Source organism: Hyla sarda, chromosome 1 (assembly GCF_029499605.1).
Source record: "Hyla sarda isolate aHylSar1 chromosome 1, aHylSar1.hap1, whole genome shotgun sequence".
Lineage (NCBI taxonomy): Eukaryota > Metazoa > Chordata > Amphibia > Anura > Hylidae > Hyla > Hyla sarda.
In genome coordinates, this window is record NC_079189.1 from 229,142,500 (window position 1) to 229,164,388 (window position 21,889).

Genomic DNA, 21,889 nt, shown 5'->3' on the forward strand with positions numbered 1-21,889 from the left:
ACTTGTGGGACAGTCCGGAAGAATCAAAGAGGCCTTCCTTCCTATCCCCTCCAAACACCTATCCCACGGGGTGTGTCCTGTGCCCTTACCCATGAAAACCTGTTGCTGGTCAGGTATAAGGACAAGAGGGATGTCCTTATGCTCACTGAAATTCATGGGAACGGCAGCACCCCTGTCCCTGTGAGAGGTACCGAGGGACCGGTCCTAAAGCCTGATTGTGTTCTGGACAATAATCAGTATATGGGGGACTTGATCTTTCTGATCAAGTCCTCAAGCCATATGATGCCATGCGCAAAACACGGACATGGTACAAAAAAGTTGCTGTCTACATGGTACAGGTTTCCATGTATAACTCTTTTGTACTGCGCCAGCGTGCTGGCAACACAGGGACATTCCTGCAGTTTCAAGAGGAAGTTCTAAAGGCCCTCATCTTTGGTTACCACCGAAGAGTGGGTCAAAACACCTCTGGAACTGTGGGCCCCAGTAAAAATGCAGAGTGTGTCGCAAGAGGGGGATTCGGAAGGACACCACCACTCAGTGCGACACTTGCCCCGATCATCTGGGCCTCTGCCTTAAAAACTGCTTCAGGGAGTATCACACTTCCATGGAGTTCTAAATTTTTTATCCTTTCACCTGATTTTCGTTCTCCAGAATTCGACTCCAATGTACCAGTCCAGAGTACATTTTCTTCCAAATTTAAAACCAAAGCACCCCCCTTAAAAAAAAAAAATCTTTTTTTTTTTCCAATACCCCGACATTGTTTTTCCCCCACAAAAAATGGGCCATGGGACACAGAGTCAGAAGCATTGGGGGTTTGCAGTTGCCTCAAATGCGCAGCGCTCTCTCTCCACCTGAGCGGGGTGCCCATTTGAGATAACAGAATAGGGACGACCACACACATCACATTCCCAGAATGATGATTCAGAGCATAGGGTGGGCATCATTTTTTACTTTTGGCTATACTCTGGGTCATCATTCTGGGAATTGGCATATCAGTAGTAAAATTGCAATTTTCATTCCTTCCCATAATACACTTCATCCATTCCTGGAAAATAAATTTAGGGAACACACGTCTGTTTCAAATCTTCACTTCAACCCTATACACCTTCCCTAGTGGGTGCATTGTTTGTAATAGGCTCACATGTGGCTGTTCCTTACTTGTATTTTCCTCTCAATGTATGTAACTGTTAGGTCCATAAGAAACATCAGCCTCAAATGTGAAGAGTTCTCGCTCATGAGCTCTGTCGTATTTCCAGGCGACAATTCGGAGTCACATGTTAGTTGTTCCCAGAAAGATGAAGCAGAGCATAGGTTGAAAGTAGCAATTTTCAAAATTTACCCTTCATCCATTCCTGGAAAATAAATGTAGGAAACACCCGTGCATTTTAAAATGTCCTCTTTACCCCTATACCCATTCCTCAGGGTGGGTACTTTCTGTAATGGTGTCACATGTGGGTGTTTCATTTTTGTATTTTCCTCTGAATGTATGTAACCGTCAGCTACTGATATGCCATAGGTCTCAAATGCAAACAGACCTCTATGACATCTGAGCCTTGTTGTGTGCCCTCCCAACACGTTACCCCATATGTGGATGTATTTCTATAGTTAGGGGAATATGTAAACCAAATTCTCCCATTTCCCCTTGTGAAAATGTAAAAAATTGGGTAACCCCAGCATTTTAGTGTAAAAAAATGAACATTTTCAATTTATGGCCCACTTTTCAAAAAACCTGTGAGGTGTAAGTACTCACTGTACCCCTTGTTACCTTCCTTGAGGGGTGTAGTTTCAAAATTGTGGTCACTTGCCAGGGTTTTTTTTTTTTTTAGATTTTATGTCAGAACCTCAACCATTGCAGTACGAAGCACCACTTTATGCCTCAAATCTCATTGTTGCTGTCTCACTCCTAAGCCCTGTGTTGCCCCCGTATAGTGCTTTACCACCTTATATGGGGTATTTCCTTATTCTGGAGAAATTGGGCTACAAATTTTGTTGAGCGTTTTTTCTCTTACTACTTGTGAAACTAAAAAATGCTTGGTTAATACCAGCAATTCAGTGTTAAAAATCAATTCTTTCACTTTTACGGCCCACTGTTCAAAAAAACATGTGAGGTGTAAGTACTCACTATAACCCTTGTTACTTTCCTTGAGGGGTGTAGTTTCTAAAATGGTGGCACATGTGTGGGGTTACTGCTGTTCTTGTACAATGGGGGCTTTGTAAACGCACATGGCCCCTGACTTCCATTCCATCAAACTTTTTACTCCAAAAGCTCAATGGCATTCCTTCTATTCTGAGCATTGCAGTGCGCCCGCAGACCACTTTACATCCACATATGGGGTATATGTTGCAAAATTGCACTACAAATTTTGGGGGCCTTTTGCCCTATTACCCCATGTAAAAATGAAACATTTGGCATAACATTATCAAAATAGTCTGAAAAATCTAATTTTTCACTTTTACGGCCCACTGTTCAAAAAATCTGTGAGGTGTACGTACTCAATGTAACCCTTGTTACGTTCCTGGAGGGGTCTAGTTTCCAAAATGGTGTCACATATGGGGGGGGGGGTTTCTGCTGTTCTGGCTCCATGGGAGGTTTGTAAATGCACATGGCCCCAACTTAAAGGGGTTATCCAGGAAAAAACTTTTATATATATCAACTGGCTCCAGAAAGTTAAACAGATTTGTAAATTACTTCTATTAAAAAATCTTAATCCTTTCAGTACTTATGAGCTGCTGAAGTTGAGTTGTTCTTTTCTGTCTAAGTGCTCTCTGATGACACGTCTCTCGGGAACCGCCCAGTTTAGAAGCAAATCCCCATAGCAAACCTCTTCCACTGTGCAGTTCCCGAGACAAGCAGAGATGTCAGCAGAAAGCACAGTTGCCAGACAGAAAACAACAACTCAACTTCAGCAGCTGATAATTATTGAAAGGATTAAGATTTTTTAACAGAAGTAATTTACAAATCTGTTTAACTTTCAGGAGCCAGTTGATATATAATTTTTTTTTCCTGGAATACCCCTTAAAATTCCAGCAAAATTCTCTCTCCAAAAGTCCAATGGTGCTCCTTTTGCTCTGAGACCTGTAGTGCGCCAGCAGAGCACTTAATGTCCACATATGGGGTGTTTTCTTAATCGGGAGAAATTGGGCTTTAAATTTTGGGGTCCATTTTCTCCTATTACCCCTTGTGAAGAAAAAAAATTGGGGTAACACCATCATTCTAGTGTTAAAAGTAAAGTTTTCCATTTTCACGTCTAACACCTGTGAGGTGTTAAGGCTCAGTACACCCCTTGTTACATTCCTTGAGGGGTGTCGTTTGCAAAATAGTTGCCATGTGTTTTTTTTTTTGCTGTTCTGGCACCATGGGGGCTTCTTAAATGCAACATGCCCCCCAAAAACCATGACAGCAAAATTCGTTTTCAAAATTACCACAGTTGCTCTTTCTATCCTGAGCCATGTTGTGAGCCCACAGAGCACTTTATGTCAACATATGAGGTATTTCCATACTCGAGAGAAATTGGGCTACAAATTTTGGGGGGCATTTACTCCTTATACCGCTAACCCCGCCCTTGCCAGTTAGAAGATGATTTGCATATCTGGAACAATGAAGATAATGGGTGAACGGGGGTGGCGGATCCGGGCATGGTAGGCATCATATTGATCAGGGTCCCCCACACTACCAGCCAGTACCTCTGGTTAGTGCGAGGGGGATTTGGTGAAAGTTTTCCTTTAAGCACCTCCCAAAAAAATTTTTGCTACCTGTGTCCCCATCGCCATACCATCTGTCTGAATAAACTTCTCATCATGGAATTGAAATACATTGTGACCTAATAAAAAAAAGCAACATCTCACATAATAATCCACAAATGTTGCACAATAATCATGTAGCATTGCCAGTCAACATCTAACAGCCTGTACACCCGCATCCTGAGTAAAAACATGTCAACTTTATGATGCAAACATAAAGTAGACATATTGTGTATGTGAATAAATATATAATTTATTTGGCATGTCCATTTTCCTTTCAGAGAGTTTCAAAATTAGAAAAAATTCAATATTTTCAAACTTTTCCTGAAATTTTGGAATTTTTTACCAAGAAATGATGCAAGTATCTACGAAAATATACTACTAACATAAAGTAAAATATGTCATGAAAATAAACACTCTCGGAGTAAAATTTATAAGTAAAAGCATCTCAAAGTTATTAATGCACAAAGTGACAGGTCAGATTTGCAAAAAATTGCCTGGCCCTTAAGGTCAAAATGGGCTTGGTCCCCAAAGGGTTAAGAAAAATACTGTTAATATGCATTTTACCAGTACATTTAACAAAACAAACATAGAATTTTTGGATGTTCGGTTGAGGATAATACAGAACCAGCTGGAAGTAGTGGGATATAGAAAACTCAACGCAACTAATTCATTATTAAGGTATGATAGTTACCACCCATACCACGTTAAAAAGGCTTTAACATATGGGCAGCTGGTACGATTGCACAGAATTAATACTAGAGAGGATATTTTTTTTTAAATCAAGCCACATGAACTATGTGCAAAACTAGAAAATAGGTGTGATCGTGATACATCAGATCCGGAGCACTGTTCGCTCGGGAGATTGAAGATAGCGGGGTGCTGCGTGAAAGATTGTGGGGGTCCCCAGCGGCAGGACCCCCGCGATAAGGCATCTTGGATAGGGGATAAGATGCCACAGGGCCGGAGTACCCCTTTTACCTACCTTCCTCCGTTTCCCTGTTGCGCATTTTGTTTTGAATGCTTGGAGCAGGCGGCGGGGGTCATGATGTCATGGGCACTCCCCTTGTGACATCACACCACACCCCCTCAATGCAAGTCTATGGATGAGGGCGTGACAGCTGCCATAGGCTTGCATTGAGGGGGCGTGGTGTGACTTCACGAGGGGTGTTGCTGTGACATCATTACGCCGCCGGCACCCAGCTTTCTAAATGAATGCTGGGTGCTGCACAGAGATCGTGGTGGTCCCAGTGGGAGGACTCCCGAGATCAGACATCTTATCCCCGATCCAAAGGATCGGGGATAAGATGGCTAGGGGTGGAGTACCCCTTTAAATAGTAATGGCTGCCCCCTTTAGGTGGTAGTAATAGTGGCAGCCCCTTTATATAGTATTAGTAGCGGCAGCTTCCTTTAGGTTGTAGTAGTAGGAACAGCCCTCTAACAGTGCAGTGCAACTATTGAGCTGTGAGTTTAACAAAAACTACCATTTAGTTACAGATAACCCTTTAAGATGTTAGTTATTTGTTATAAATAACTATAACTGGCTGATTTTTACAATTTTAGGTCTCAGTTGTAGTAGTGGAAGCCCCTTTTAGATAGTAATAGTATTGGCAGCCCCTTTAGGTGGTAGTAGTAGTAGCAGTAACCCCCTTAAGGTAGTAGTAGCAACAGCCTCCCTAAGGAGGTACTAGTAGTAACAGCAGCCGCCTTAGCTCCCCTTAGGTGGTGGTAGTACTGTATTAGTAGCAGCAGCCACTTAGCACTTTTAAGGTGTTAGTAGTAGTAGTAGTAGTAGTAGTAGTAGCAGCATCAGCAGCCCCCTAGCCTCCTTTAGGTGGTAGTAGTAGCAGCAGCCCCCATTAGATGGTAGTAGTAGTAATGGTAGTAGTAGTAGCAACTGCCCCCTTTAGGTGGTAGTAGTTGAAACAGCAGCCCCCTAGCCCCCGTTAGAATGTAGGAGTAGTAGCAGAAGCCTTGTAGCCCACTTTAAGTAGTAGTAGCAGGCAGCACCTAGCTTCCTTTGGGTGGCAGTAGTAGCTGCCTCTGCCCATTTTAGGTGGTAGTAGTAGTATTAGCTCCCTATCCCCCTTTAGGACTACAGTAGTAGCGGCAGCAGCAGCCCCCATAATGTGGGAGGCCACAAGAGGGATTGACAGGGTGTGGAGCCAAGCACCCACTTTTAAACATAAGGGTATGTTCATACAGCGGAATTTGTGTGGAATGTCCACACGGACATTCTGCTCCAGCAGAGTCTTATTGATTTCAATAGGATTCTGCTGCGCTGACTGAATTTCTGTGTCAGATGTTTCTGCATCAGGCATCTATGAGATGGCACATTTTTGAGCGGTCCTTGCTGCTGCCAGATTTGTCAAATTTGCGGAATGTCCAAACGTGCTTTCCGTGCAGACATTCCGCACATTTTCCGCCATGTGGACCCAGTCAATAAGACATGCTTATAGTTAAATGCATCCTTGACTGGCCAACCAGCCCTGCGGATAGTAAGTCTCGTCCTGCATCAGATTCCTGCCTCACAGTGCAGTGCAACTATCCAGCTGTGGATTTAACAAAAACTACCATATAGTTACAGATAACCCTTTAAAATGTTAGCTCTCCATGTATTTGTTATAAATAATTATAAATGGCTGATTTGTACACTTTTAGGGAGAAAAGAATTTCTCTTTTATGTACCAAATGTCACAGACATTCGAAAAAAGAATTTATTTGTAGGTGTTGAAAAGCCATATAAAATAAAATGTTTAAGTCTGTTAATACACGGTACTGTTTTCTCTCTCTATTTTAGATTACATTGTTAAAGAGGCTGAAAAAAAAGCTAACAATGACACTGAAAAGAAAACTCAGTCCAAAATTAAGCTTTTAGTGAATCAGTTTTCCCAGGAAAGATCTATACCGATTCGTGGAATGGAAAATGCATACGTTAACGGTGATTATTTTATGCTTGTTATATCAATACATATTCTAACATAGTAACATAGTATATAAGGTTGAAAAAAGACCAAAGTCCATCAAATTCAACCTATATCTCTAATGAGTCCCTGCTGAGTTGATCCAGAGGAAGGCAAAAAACCTCATACTAGAGATAAAAATTCCTTCCCGACTCCAAATGTGGCTGCTAATTTTCGTACCCATTGAAGTATGTTTCCTCTTATTTGACTGTTTCCTTTAACCTGTTGGGGACCAAGGGCATACAGGTACGCCCTTGCTTCCTGGTAGTTAAGGACCAAGTATGCTCTTGGCATTTCCGTTCACCGCCACGCATGGGGCGGTGATCGGTACAGGATGGCTGCTGATATCTATCAGCAGCCATCCCAGGACATCGCCTAGGGGGGTAAAATATTTTTTTATTTAAATTTAACGCATTTTACCGCACATAGGTGGCTTCATAAGGCATCTGATGCCTGATGGAGCTGCCTAAGTGCGGTGAAACGCGTTGCATTTAAATAAAAAATCTTTTACCCACCGGACATGTCCGATCTTGGCCAGCGCCGATACTCCCCGCCGCCCCTTGGAAGTCCTCACTTGTTGAACATTGCCTAGGTCGAGGAGGCTGCAGACCAGATGTACTCTCTCATCCACTCAGACCATTGTTGTGTGTGAGTTCACACAAGCGCCATCGGTAAGGGTTTTTTACCACTTTAAATTGGACCCTGGAGTGGCGGTTTTACGCTATGGAGCGCTCTTCTTTCTTGTTTTAGCTTCGGATGTCCAGGCTGTCCGGCCAAATTTAAAACATCTAGTATGCACTGTTTCCAAAACGGAGCCTCCAGCTGTTGCAAAATAACAACTCCAAACATTGCAGGACAGCCATTAACTGTCCAGGCATGTTGGGAGGTTTGCAACAGCTGGAGGCAACCTGTTTGGGGAACACTGCTGTAGGGGATTTTTTTTGGTGGAGGAGGCAAGTGTAATGCTTGCATCCGGGTCCACACCTATGCAAATTCCTAATTTAGGGTACGTTCACACGGGCAGATTACCTTCAATGGGTCATCAGAAAATTCGCAATAGATGCAGTTTTGCAGATTTTCCTTCGGACCTATTGAATTCAATGGTAGCAGATTATCTGCTGTGGAAATTCTGCAGGTAATCCGCATATGTGAATGTACCATAAGGCCTCAAATGCGCATGCGCATGGTGCTCTCACTCCGGAGCCCTGTCGTATTTCAAGGCAACAGTTTAGGGCCACATATGAGGAATTTTGCTACAACTTTACCCCTTATGAAAAGGTAAAGTTGAGGGTCTACACCAGCATGTTAGTGTTAAAAAATACACATTTTTACACTAAAATGCTGGTGTTGCCCCATACTTTTCATTTTCATAAGAGGTAAAAGGAAAAAAATTTGTAAAGCAATTTCTCTCGAGTACGGAAATACCCCATATATGGATGTAAAGTGCTCTGCCGCAAAACAGGGCTCGGGAGTGAGAGCGCCATGTACATTTGAAGCCTAAACTGGGGATTTGCACAGGGGTGGTTGTGCACAGGGGTGGCTGCCCTGTAGTGCACCTGCAGATCACTTTACATTCACATATGGGACATTTCCATACTTAGAAGAAATAGTGTTACAAATTTTGGGGGACATTTTCACCTATTACCCCTTGTGAAAATGAAAAATTTGGGGTAACAAGCATTTTAGTGAAAAAAATCTAATTTTTCATTTTTACGTCCCACTTATAAAAAAAAGTGTCAATCACCTGTGGGGTGTAAAGGCTCACTGTACCCCTTGTTACGTTCCTTGAGGGGCGTAGTTTCCCAAATTTTTACCATGTGTTTTTTTTTTTTTTTTGCTGTTCTCGCACCATGGGGGCTTCCTAAATGCGACTTGCCCCCCAAAAACCATTTCAGCAAAATTTGCTCTACAAAATTGTTGCACCTTCCTTTCTGATCCCTGTTGTGCGCTCGCAGAGCACTTTACATCCACATATGAGGTATTTCCTTACCCGAGAGAAATTAGGTTACATATTTTGGTGGGCTTTTACTCCTTTTACCCCTTGTAAAAAAAAAAATAAACAATATGGGTCTACAAGAACATGTTAGTGTAAAAAAGGAAGATTTTTCTGCTATTCCTGTGAAACACCTAAAGGGTTAACAAACTTTCTGAATGTCATTTTTAATACATTGAGCAGTGCAGTTTTATTAATGGGGTCCATTAGGCTAAGTTTCCACTTCTTTTTTTTTTTTTCTGCCAGGATCCATAAGGGAGAAGAAGTATAAGTCCTTCCTTTATATGTCCTATTTCTTTTGAATACATTTCTGGCTTTGACTTAAAAACTGCCAGAAAAAAAAACAAGTGGAAACTTAGCCTTATGGGGTATTTCAAACATAAAGACCCTCAAATTCACTTCAAAAATTAAGATTTAGAAAATTTCGTGAAAAATTGGAAAATTGCTGCTAAACTTTGAAGCCCTCTGATGTCTTCAAAAAGTAAAAACATGTCAACTTTATGATGCAAACATAAAGTAGACATGTTGTATATGTGAATCAATATATAATTTATTAGAAATGTCCATTCTCCTTACAAGCAGAGAGCTTCAAAGTTAGAAAAATGCTACATTTTCAAATTTTTCATAAAATTTTTGAATTTTTCACCAAGAAATGATGCAATTTTCGATGAAAATTTATCAATAACATAAAGAAGAATATGTCACGAAAAAACAATCTCAGAATCAAATTCATAAGTAAAAGCATCCCAGACTTAATAATGCTTTAAGTGACAGTGGTCAGATTAGCAAAAAAATGCTCCTGTTCTTACAGTCATAATGGGCTTGGTCCTTCAGGGGTTAACTTCAGTAGCATACCACACTTTATATGAATTCCTTAACCCCTTGGGGACGGAGCCCATTATGACCCTAAGGACGGGAGCATTTTTTGCAAATCTGACCACTGTCACTTTAAGCATTAATAACTCTGGAATGCTTTTACTTATAAATTTGATTCCGAGATTGTTTTTTCGTGACATATTCTACTTTATGTTAGTGGTAAATTTTCGGCGATACTTGCATCCTTTCTTGGTGAAAAATTCCAAAATTTCATGAAAAATTTGAAAATTTAGCATTTTCTTACTTTGAAGCTCTCTGCTTATAAGGAATATGGATATTCCAAATAAATTATATATTGATTCACATATACAATATGTCTACTTTATGTTTGCATAATAAAATTGATGAGTTTTTACTTTTGGAAGACATCAGAGGGCTTCAAAGTTCAGCAACAATTTTCCAATTTTTCGCAAAATTTTCAAAATCAGAATTTTTCAGGGACCATTTCAGGTTTGAAGTGGATTTGAAGGGTCTTCTGGTTAGAAATACCCCATAAATGACCCCATTATAAAAACTGCACTCCTCAAAGCATTCAAAATGACATTCAGTAAGTGTGTTAACCCTTTAGGTGTTTCACAGGAATAGCAGCAAAGTGAAGGAGAAAATTCAAAATCTTCATTTTTTACACTGGCATGTTCTTGTAGACCCAGTTTTTGAATTTTTACAAGGGGTAAAAGGAAAAAAATCCTCTCAAAATTTGTAACCCAATTTCTCTCGAGTAAGAAAATAGCTCATATGTGTATGTCAAGTGTTCGGCGGGTGCACTAGAGGGCTCAGAAGCGAAGGAGCAACAATGGGATTTAGGAGAGTGAGTTTTTCTGAAATGGTTTTTGGGGGGCATGTCCCATTTAGGAAGCCCCTATGGTGCCAGGACAGCAAAAAAAAACACATCGCACACTATTATGGAAACGACACCCCTCAAGGAACGTAACAAGGGGTACGGTGAGCCTTAAGACCCCACAGGTTTTTGACAACTTTTTGTTAAAATCGGATGTGTAAATGAAAAAAAATATTTTTCTACTAAAATGCTGGTTTTTCTCCAAATTTTATTTTTTTTACAAAGGGTAATAGGAGAAAATGCCCCCCAAAGTTTGTAACCCCATTTCTTCTAAGTATGGAAATACCCCATGTTTGGACGTCAAGTGCACTGCGAGCGAACTACAATGCTCAGAAGAGAAGGAGCGCCATTGAGCTTTTAGAGAGATAATTTGTTTGGAATGGAAGTCGGGGGCCATGTGCATTTACAAAGCCCCCCGTGGTGCCAGAACAGTGGACCCCCCCACATGTGACCCCATTTTGGAAACTACACCCCTCACGGAATGTAATAAGGGGTACAGTGAGCATTTACACCCTACTGGCGTTTGACAGATCTTTGGAACAGTGGGCTGTGCAAACAAAAAAATTACATTTTTCATTTTCACGGATCACTGTTCCAAAAATCTGCCAGACACTTGTGGGGCGTAAATGCTCACTGTACCCCTTATTACATTCCATGAGGGGTGTAGTTTCCAAAATGGGATCACATATGGGTATTTATTTTTTTGGGTTTATGTCAGAACCGCTGTGAAATCAGCCACCCCTGTGCAAATCACCAATTTAGGCCTGAAATGTACATAGTGCGCTCTCATTCCTGAGCCTTGTTGTGCACCCGCAGAGCATTTTACGCCCACATATGGGGTATCTCCGTACTCAGGAGAAATTGCGTTACAAATTTTGGGGGTCTTTTTTTCCTTTTACCTCTTGTGAAAATAAAAAGTAAAGGGCAACACCAGCATGTTAGTGTAAAAATTATTTTTTTTACACTAACAGGCTGGTGTAGACCCCAACTTTTCCTTTTTATAAGGGGTAAAAGGAGAACAAGCCCCCCAAAATTTGTAGTGCAATTTCTCCCGAGTACGGCGATACCCCATATGTGTCCCTAAACTATTTTCTTGAAATACGACAGGGCTCCGAAGTGAGAGAGCACCATGCGCATTTGAGGACTAAATTAGGGATTGCATAGGGGTGGACATAGGGGTATTCTACGCCAGTGATTCCTAAACAGGGTGCCTCCAGCTGTTGCTAAACTCCCAGCATGCCTGGACAGTCAGTGGCTGTCCGGAAATGCTGGGAGTTGTTGTTTTGCAACAGCTGGAGGCTCCGTTTTGAAAACACTGCCATACAATACGCTTTTCATTTTTATTGGGGGGGGGGACAGACAGTGTAAGGGGGTGTTTATGTAGTGTTTTACTCTTTATTAGGTGTTAGTGTAGTGTAGTGTTTTTAGGGTACATTCACACTGGCGGGTTTCGGTGAGTTTCCCGCTAGGAATTTGCGCTGCGGCAAAAAATTTGCCGCAGCTCATACTTGAAGCAGGAAACTTGCTGTAAACCCGCCCGTGTGAATGTACCCTGTACTTTCTCATGGGGGGGGGGCTGTTTCAAAACTACAACTCCTAGCATGCACGGTCTGTCAGTACATGCTGGGAGTTGTAGTTTTGCAACAGCTGGAGGCACACTGGTTGGAAAACCTTCAGTTAGGTTCTGTTACCTAACTCAGTATTTTCCAACCAGTGAGCCTCCAGCTGTTGCAAAACTACAACTCCCAGCATGCATGGTCTGTCAGTACATGCTGGGAGTTATAGTTTTGCACCAGCTGGAGGCACACTGGTTGGAAAACCTTCAGTTAGGTTCTGTTACCTAACTCAGTATTTTCCAACCAGTGTGCCTCCAGCTGTTGCAAAACTACAATTCCCAGCATGTACTGATCACAGAAGGGCATGCTGGGAGATGTAGTTATGCAACAGCTGGAGGTACGCAACTACAACTCCCAGCATGCCGAGACAGCTGTTTTCTGTGTGGGCATGCTGGAATTTTTAGTTTTGCAACATCTGGAGTGCTACAATTTAGAGACCACTGAACAGTGATCTCCAAACTGTGGACCTCCAGATGTTGCAAAACTACAACTCCCAGCATGCCCAGGCAGCAAACAGCTGTGTGGGCATGCTAGCAGTTGTAGTTTTGCAAAATCTAGAGGGCAGTATAGAGATCACTGTGCAGTGGTCTCTAAACTGCAGACCTCCAGCTGTTGTAATACTACAAATTCCAGCATGCCCACACAGCAAACAGCTGTCTGGGCATGTTGGGAGTTGTAGTTTTGCAACATCTGGAGGGCTACAGTCTAGAGACCACTATAGAGGTCTCAGACTGTAGCCCTCTAGATGTTGCTAGGCAACTACTCACTGGCTTCCGTCGCATCCGGGAGTCGTCCTCTTCTGCCGCACGCCGCCGCAGATCTCCGTCGCCGCCCGCCGATCCCCGTCGCTCCGCTGCCTCCGGAGGGGTAAGCGGACTCCGGCGCCGCTCCTCTTCATTTTCCCCGTTCTGCCCCGCCTATTGTGGGAGGGCAGGATGGGGAAAACGAAAGTAAACCCCTCCGCCCCTGATCTGCTATTGGTGGTCGCGTCTAGACCACCAATAGCAGGGATAGGAGGGGTGGCACCCGTGCCACCTCACTCCTATCGCCTTAGGGGGATCATGGGTGTCTTAGACACCCACGATCCCCCTTCTATTCCGGGTCACCATAGACCCGTAATGACCCGGAATCGGCGCAAATCGCAAGTGTGAATTCACTTGCGATTTGCGCCGATCGCCGACTTGGGGGGGTCTAATGACCCCCCTGGGCATTTGCACGGGGTGCCTGCTGATAGATATCAGCAGTCACCCCAGCCCGGTCCCCGCCCGGCGCGCGGCAGGGACCGAAATTCCCACGGGCGTATGGATACGCCCTTCGTCTTTAAGTACCAGAACACAAGGGCATATGCATACGCCCTTCGTCCCCAACAGGTTAATGTATAGCAGATGTCTACCCTAAAGGCAGTATTTAATTATTATTCATTGTTACTTTTATTAACAGTATTTCCAAGATGAATATATAACAACACAAAAAAGCAGGAGTAATGTCCATCTGGTAAGTACAACTTTAAAGGGGAACTCGTGAGTGGCAAATATATATATAAAGCTTCAAAGCCACCACACTACCTGAATAGTATAATATGTTTTACAGTATAATATCCCTGTAAATCATCCTGCCTGATATGTATGGCTTCTGTGGCCCTGTTGTCTTCTCTGGCTGCTTGATATTCTTTGCCGCCATCCTTACCTCCCCTTGCCTACATCTCCCAGCAATCTTTGCAGCTCTGCTCTGCCAGCCCCCACCCTCCTGCTCAGAGCAGCAGAGAGAGGTTCAGTGTCTGATTGGCTGAGGCTGCACACACCTCCCTGTTTTCAGCACTAAAGAGTATGACTCATCAGTGCAAGGCAGAAATCACATGGGCTGTGTCTCTCACAAGGTCGGGGACTGCTTTCAGAGACAGATTTGGACAGAGACAGAGTGGATGATTTGATGAGGTCATTCCTTTATTTCTTGCATGTAAGTGACAACCAAAGAGGGGAAACTGTCCTATATAGCTAATGAATGATATTTAGTTAAATAGGTTAATGAGAGGGAAAGAATGGGCTATGGGTTTAGTTCCCCGAAACATATCATGTTGAAAATAGCCCTGACAGAGCCTTGTGTATGCAGCAGGTAGGACTTAGTTCACATGTACTGTAGTTAATTATAGAGCAGAAAACAAAAATGATGGAGTGCCAGATCTGTCCCACAATGGACCCAATTGACCTTAAATTGGGCCCGTCGAGTCTTATTATGGTGTCTTTGTTATTCTTCTCAATGTAGGTTCCACATACGTCATCCAATGCAGATGTGAACACAGTATTAAGGCCCTTTTACACAGGTCAATTAATGGATGAATGAGCATTCCTAGGAATGCTGGTTCCCGATATTTGACCCATGTTAAAAGGCCATCGATCAGCCGACAAAGGAAATAAATGCTTAATGGGCTGATTAAATCCTTTTTTTTTTTTTTATGGGCAATACATTTATCCTTGTTTTCTGCACATTGCCCTGTTAAAACGGAATGTATGGCCAAAAACTTTCTTTTAGCACAAATGATCCAGTGATAATATGCAGCCTGGCCACATGATTGATCGAGCCTTGCAAAGGTTTAGTAAAGTGCCTATCACTTAGATCAGCGCTCATTATGGGTGACCTATGTAAAAGAACCCTTAACCTCACTGAGCTGTTTCCATTGTAATCAATAGGAGCTATCACAGCAGATACTTTCTACTTTATATGTGAAATAGCACTGCTTTTATTGTATAGTGTTGCTGGGCAGAAGGTATATAATGTGTATCTCCTGCTTAGCATGAGCTGTACTGCACAGTTTGTTCCTGCTAGGAGCAGGGAGTCTCGTCAGTCCCGGCTCCTGTATAGTATACAGCAATGTGCTATGCACGTCTGTATACTATATGGCTGGCGGAGGTGAGTAGTAATGCTATGCATCACTCCTTACCTTCTTTAGACTCTGTGGGCTGAGCACTCTGCATAGTAAAACTTAGCCTAACACAAATGTTACCTACTATATGTCATCTTACCCTCAAGCTTAGAATTGTAAGGGATTTTTTCAGGATATAGCTCGCAAAGAGGTAAAAAAAAAATGTTTAAACCTTCAGGGAAATGGACAGTATATGATTTGCTTTAAAAAAACAAAAAATGAAAACAATGAAGAACAGATGGAGGCGAAAAAGGAGTTATACTAGATGAATAACATTCCAGTGTTAAGGTAAACTAGCTTAGAAGTGATTTTGTAAGCTGCTTGTAATTGTAGTGAAGGGCGTGATATTTCAGAAAGTTAATGCCAAGAGTGCAACAAAAAGCGCTCTCCCATAACATCTTCTTCCCTGTTTGCGTTGGCATTTATACCACTGTTTAATTTTAACCTTGGGGTACTAAAGAGTTAAGTTAGTCTTTATGTTAATAGCTAACCATGTTCATAATAGCCAGATTACATTCAGATAAGATTAATTCAAGTAAATCTCAGATGACATTTGTAATGAAGGAAGGGCCAATACCATAGTAAGAGAAAAGTCATGTACTTGTACGCCCATGTATAGACTGTCAAAGAGAGGTGCACCTGAGAATGGCGATAAAACTTACCTAACATATATATATGGTGTAATAATGAGGCATTTTTCAGAAACAGTTGAAGATAAAGTATTAAATAATGTACAATGTATGGGCCATTTACACAGGTTGTTCATAGAAATGTGTGTTCTCAATATTTGACCTGTGTAAAATGGCTGATGATCAGCCGAGGAAAGACAAAATACTCATTATCTTACCAGGCTTCCATTGTTAATATCGTCCGCTGCTTTTTCAAGTCCCTGTCTACTCCTGAAAATCATTCTGAGATTCTAAATAAAAAATAATTTTGCTGAAGAACATTGGAAATTTGTTTCCTACTTATCCCTGCATGGCCACTGCATCATTTCTGCATCTTTTATTTCGTGGTACCCAATAAAATGACTGAAATGCCTTTTTCCGAAGTACCAAAAAGATGTTATAATGGCCAAAAAAACTCACAAACTTACATGGCCTTTTTAATAATGTTTTTTTCACTGCCATAGACTTCTATGGGATAAAAAAAAGGCCAAGATTTTGAAGAAAAAAAGTGTCATAGTCTCATCATGCTGCAGTTTTGAAAATCCCCCACTAAGCCTAAAAAGGCAGAAACATGCCCTAATGATTTGTAGCTAACATCTGAGCGTGGTGTTTTTCCACATAAAAAATGCTGTGCGCCAGTTTTGACGTTTATGCAAAAAAAAATTCAATGGAAACTTTTTAAACTACGTTTTTATAGATTTTTTATTTTTTTTTCAAGAAAGAGAGATAACATAAGAATGCACAATCTAATAAAGTAACAGATCATGAAAAAGAAATCAAACTATGTGCCTGCATGAAAGACTTGTACACTATCCAACGAAGAGCAAAAATATATTAGAATATAATATTCTAGGACAACTAAAATGCATTCACCACAAAAGGGGAGATCCCTAGGCATGAAAATAAGAAAAAGCTCAGAGCAAATCACAGTAAAATACAAGACAGAAAGGAAGAGGGAAGAAAAGGGGAGGTAGACACTAAGGGGGACATTTATCAATGTTTGCTTATGTATTCCTCTTTTTAGTTATTTTTTCTTACTATTTTTTTTGCTTATGTGCAAAAAAATCACTTTTTGCTTTGGTGAGCAAGTTTCTTTTTTTTTTTTTTGCTTAGGGCACTGCACAATCATAAAGTTGCCTAAAAAATTGAGTAGTCGCACATGCGACTTTTTAGCGACAATTTTAAGCAAAAAAAACTACTAAATACTTTGATAAATGTCCCGCTAAATAACTGAACCTAAAGTAAGAAGAGACAACTAAAGAACAAGTACAGCAAAAAAGAAATTATAAATCGCGGTCAACAGTGTCCCACAAAGAATAATATTATTGTTCTTTATTTTATAGCGCCCTTGGTTCCAGGATGCTGTACATATTAACTCCTTAATGACGCAGGACGTATATTTACGTCCTGCACCGGCTCCCGCGATATAACGCGAGGTCACGCGGTGACCCCGCGTCATATCGGGTTGGTCCCAGGCAGGGACCCGCGACTAATACTGGACATCAAAGGGTATTAACCCTTTAGACGCGGTGATCAAAGTTGACTGCTGCATCTGAAGTGAAACAGAAAGCACCCCGTCAGTTCAATCGGGCTGTTTGGGACCGCCGCGGTGAAATCGCGGCGTCCCTAACATCTGTCAGGACACCAGGAGGATCCCTACCTTCCTCCTGCATGTCCGATCACCGAATGACTGCTCCATGCCTGAGATCTATGCAGGAGCAGTCGAGCGCCGATAACACTGATCAATGCCATGTCAATGAATGGTAGTGAACAGTGTAAGAGATCAGTGTGTGCAATGTTATAGTCCCCTATGAGAACTAAGAAAACCCAAAAAGGGGCGTGATCATCTGGAAAAGGGGGTGTGGTCACCAAAAGGGGTGTGTTCCCGACATTTTCACAAAAACCCAACCTATTTACTAAGGTTTCCACAGAAAATGTGGTGGATTTTAGCTGAGGAAAATCCTACAGATCAGAGCATGTGTAAAAAAAAGCAAAATGTAGGGAAAGTGGAAACTGTAGGGAAACCTTAGTAAATACCGTGGAAAATAAATTGTAGGGAATTAAAACCCACAAAGAAACCTACACTCCACTCTTGGTAAATAAGGGCCAATATTTGTATGTGTACTAAAGCAGACCACTTGACATCCTCTTTAATGGTCTATTCACACGTACATTATTCTGCACAGATTTGATGCACAGGATTTTCTGCTGCAGATTTCAATGTAAACTAAATGACTGAACACAGCTTCAAATCCTGTGCATCAAATCTGCGCAGAATACTGTACGTGTGAATAGATCCTTAGGGTACCTTCACACGTACAGGTTCCTGCGCAGATTTGATGCACAGGATTTGTAACTGCCGATTAGAAGCTGTAGTTAGTTTACATTGAAATCTTCAGCAGAAAATCCTGTGCATCAAATCCTGCGCATCAATTCCTGTGCATCAAATTTGCGTACGTGTGAACGTACTCTAAGGGTATATTTACACGGATGGGTTACCCACAGCGGGAAACTCATAAATAACATGCCATAAGGGTAATTGGGCCCCAGATGTGGGTATGGTTCCATCTACATGCGCTAGCCACTTTGTGTGACCTAATTCTTTTTTTTTTTCTTGATTTTTTATTTACACATACATACAAAAATCTAGTAAGACATAGTTACATCTATTGATATACACACATATGAAAAGAAAAAAGAGAAAGAGAATGAAGAATCTAAATAATTACTTAATAATTAATAAATATACATGTCCATTGATTACAGGAAGAAAAAGTGAACATTTCCACCAAATGTGTAGGAAAGTCCCGACTTTGGTTCCACATCTCCAACACATGGGAGATGCATGAGGGAACATAAATTTTATTTGGTTCGGTGTTTTTATACCACCTGTACATTAATTTACAGGAAGATTCCCAGTGATTAGCACAGCGACATAACTGGAACGGGAGAATATATTATGATAACCACTGGTATTCTATCACTATTTGTATTCCCAAGTCCCTCTCCCAGTGAATCTTAAAAGAGCACTGAGAATGAGTACGCAACTCCTTAAAGGACAACTGTAGTGCTAGACTTTTATATATTTCTGTGCCCGGCCTCAAAAATAAACAAAATAAACTTTAGCTCACCTTCCTACGATCCCCCGTTGGTCCGGCACAGGCCTCACAGTCCAGCGCACGAACCTCGTTCAACTTCCGGAGGAAGGGGATGCCATAGAGCCGTCGGCGTATCACCGGCCGCAGCGATGTCCCGCCCCGGCCGGTGATAGGCTGAGCGCACTGTTGTGTAAGAAGCCGGCCAGAGCTCCTTACATGACAGTGGGCTCAGCCTATCACCGGCCGGGGTGGGACATTGCTGCGGCCGGTAATACGCCGCTGGACCATTAGGTCTGTTCCGGACCAACAGGGGCTCGTAGGAAGGTGAGTTAAAGTTTATTTTGTTTATTTTTGAGGCCCGAGCACAGGGATATATATAAAAGTCTAGCACTAGAGTTGTCCTTTAATGTGGGAGTATGCTATTGATAACCCCTTTTTGATCCTTTATGCTGCTCAAAATATTGTGTATAGTCTAAGGCAGGTGAAGGAAGTGGCCAATTTAGACCTGTCAGAAGGTGTCTTAATTGTAAATATTTAAAAAGATCATGAGAGGGAACAGGAAATTTGTTCCTTATCTCTTCAAAGGGTAAAAGGGAATTACTTATGCTGACATCACTTAAGAATATTGCTCCCAATTTTATCCATGTTGTAAAGTCAGCAGCAATAAGATTTTCAAACTATCTAGGGGAGTAGATGAAAAAGAGACAGGATTTAAAAGATCAGAGGAAAGAGCCTGTAACCAAGTAGAATAACTAGCTTGAATAGTTGGGGTATATGTGTGACCTCTTTCTAATACAAAATGAAATTGGAAGTTGTGCAATGGTGGATAAACATGTCTTCTACATCTGTATACTGGGGGGCACAGCCTAATATAAATTGTTTGTTTCTATTTCAGAACACTTTACTGTGGAGCAAGATTTTGGATGAAACCATATTTAAAGAAATTAAAGCGCTATTTATATATAGTTAAAGTACTAACTATGAATTTACCTGGAAACAAAATAGAAACAAGTGCAACCTTTACTTGCTGCTTCCTTCTTTAGTCACACATTTCTATTCAGATGTCTCATATACATGTGTGTTTTTGGGGGCCATTCACAGGAACACTGCTTCAATGATCTTCTATCTACACACATTGGCCAACCCACATGTTGCACCACCAGATCAGAAGGCCCTAAGCCTTCTAATTTATTGAAATCTCTATGAACACTAGTCTCTTTACTTATTTTTTCATGGATTTTTAAGCAACTTTATCATCCATGAAATTCAAAAAATTCCATTTGATTCAATTTCCATAAAGCTTTATATGATTTCTGCTGTGTGGTTTTGAGGTCTATACTGGTAGAGATAAAGCTCAGATGTCAATGCATATTTGCAACATGCACAACAAGATGTTAAAAGATGACATAGATGTTATTTAAAGAAAAAGATAAAAATAAAATATAAGGCCACTTTAAATTATTCATATAAAACAGAAAATGTTTCCTAAACCGTGTGCTGACAGCATGGTTAGGACAATCTGACTATAGATTAATATTAATACAAATCCTTAATATGAAGCCCATACAAGTTTATTGGACATTGGGGGAGGTTAATCAAAACTTGTGTAAATGGTAAGTTCTCCAGTTGCCTATAGCAACCAATCAGAAAAGAGCCTCTGAATAATTACATAAGCAATCTGGTTGCTATGGGCAACTGGTCAACATTTTCTCTACAAAGGGTTTGATAAATCTCCCCCATTGTAACTATGTATATTTTCAGTTTCATTCAGAGGATTTTGATGTTAATTCTTTATGAACCAGGCAGTAAAGAAAGTGTGACATTGTCATTTGGATGTCTAATGTACCGTGACAAAATTCTTCCAGGGGAGTTCTCACTGTTCCAAGGATCTTCTGTTGGCATGTATTTTTGAACCCTTGTATTCCACCACAAGATCAAAAGGCCCGTAGTCTTCTGCCTGCTAATATGTAGTATTCTCAATGAACACCTCTCTCTTTTTTGTCTTGAAGTGTTTTTAAGGCAACTTTATTGTATTTATCTTACAGATTTTAAACATGTCAAATATAAATCTTTGTTCATTTCCATAAGTCTTTTTATAATATATTTCTGCTATGTGACATAATAGTCTCATGAATTTTGTAGTCTGGAATGTATAGGTGAAAGACCTTTTAAGACCTATATAGATCACGGCTCTTCATTGTCCTATACATTCATGGTGGTACTAACCTCTTTAGAAGTGCCTCAAAAATCCTCTACCGTTTTACCTGAAGGTTTGGCTGAGTCAGAAGCAAGCAGTCAGAAGATAATCTCACCTTCTTCACCTGATTGTTCCAGGGAATAAATATATGTCTAGTGGAAGAAGTACCAGATAAAACCCCTGCTGAAGTACAGGAAACTGATATCCTAAATTCTTTCATAGAAGAGCAAACCATTTCTAATCATATCCTGAAGGCTCCGCAGGAAAGAAGGGAATTCTTTATCACTAAGTTAAAGCATTTCTGGCTGCAAGGTTTCTTTCTTTCTTTTTTTTTTTTTTTTTTACTGTAAATTTGTATTCAAGTTTTACAATTTTATACAGATAAAGATAAAAACAGCATGTCAAATAAAAGTGCCTACAAGGGCCAAATATAACCAGGTGATTCACATGAGGGATGCAGAAACATGGGCAATAGTAGGCAATAACAGGGTGAGAGTTCAAGTTTCATACATCCCCCCAGAGGAATGCGCCATTGCGGCAAAAAAACTGAGTACATGCACAAAACTCAAAGGGGAAGCAGCCAAAACCGCCCCAAGAAACATAGAAGCAAACATGTGGAAAATTATAAAAATTGAACAAAGACAACACAGAGACAAACAACAGTACAAAAAAACAAGACAAAAGACTAAGAAAGAAACCAAAGAAAGGGGAAAAAGAGTAAGAGAGGAACTGAAGAAAAAGCGTATCAGGGGGGTTGTCGATCAGAAAAGCAGTCCCGTGGTTCCCAGGTAGAGAGGAAGGAGGGAATAGTATTATTTAAAGATGTTGTGAGTGATTCTAGAGAACGAATCTCACGTATGCAGATCAACAGGTTAGTCTTAGATGGAGGGAGAGTCCTTTTCCAATACTTTGCAATGAGAGTCTAAGCAGCGAGAACAATGTGCATTAAGAGCCTAAATGGCTTCTTAGCTAACCCCCT

The 21,889-nt window shown here is 41.1% G+C and overlaps 1 protein-coding gene across 6 annotated transcripts in view; it reads left to right on the top strand.

Annotated features, from left to right (window-relative positions):
- The window catches only part of LOC130365708 (signal-transducing adaptor protein 1-like), a 219,909-nt gene extending 199,083 nt beyond the window's left edge, over window positions 1-20,826 (top strand). For 5 of the 6 annotated variants that reach the window (XM_056568891.1, XM_056568889.1, XM_056568887.1 and 2 more), the window contains 3 exons: window positions 6,542-6,682; window positions 13,468-13,521; window positions 19,609-20,826. In XM_056568891.1, coding sequence (XP_056424866.1) covers window positions 6,542-6,682; window positions 13,468-13,481 — 155 coding nt within the window. In that variant the 3' untranslated portion in view covers window positions 13,482-13,521; window positions 19,609-20,826. Of the gene's footprint in view, window positions 1-6,541; window positions 6,683-13,467; window positions 13,522-15,125; window positions 15,236-19,608 lie in introns of all 6 variants that reach the window. The other variant, XR_008891898.1, reaches the window with a different exon arrangement.
- Window positions 20,827-21,889: the final 1,063 nt, after the last annotated feature.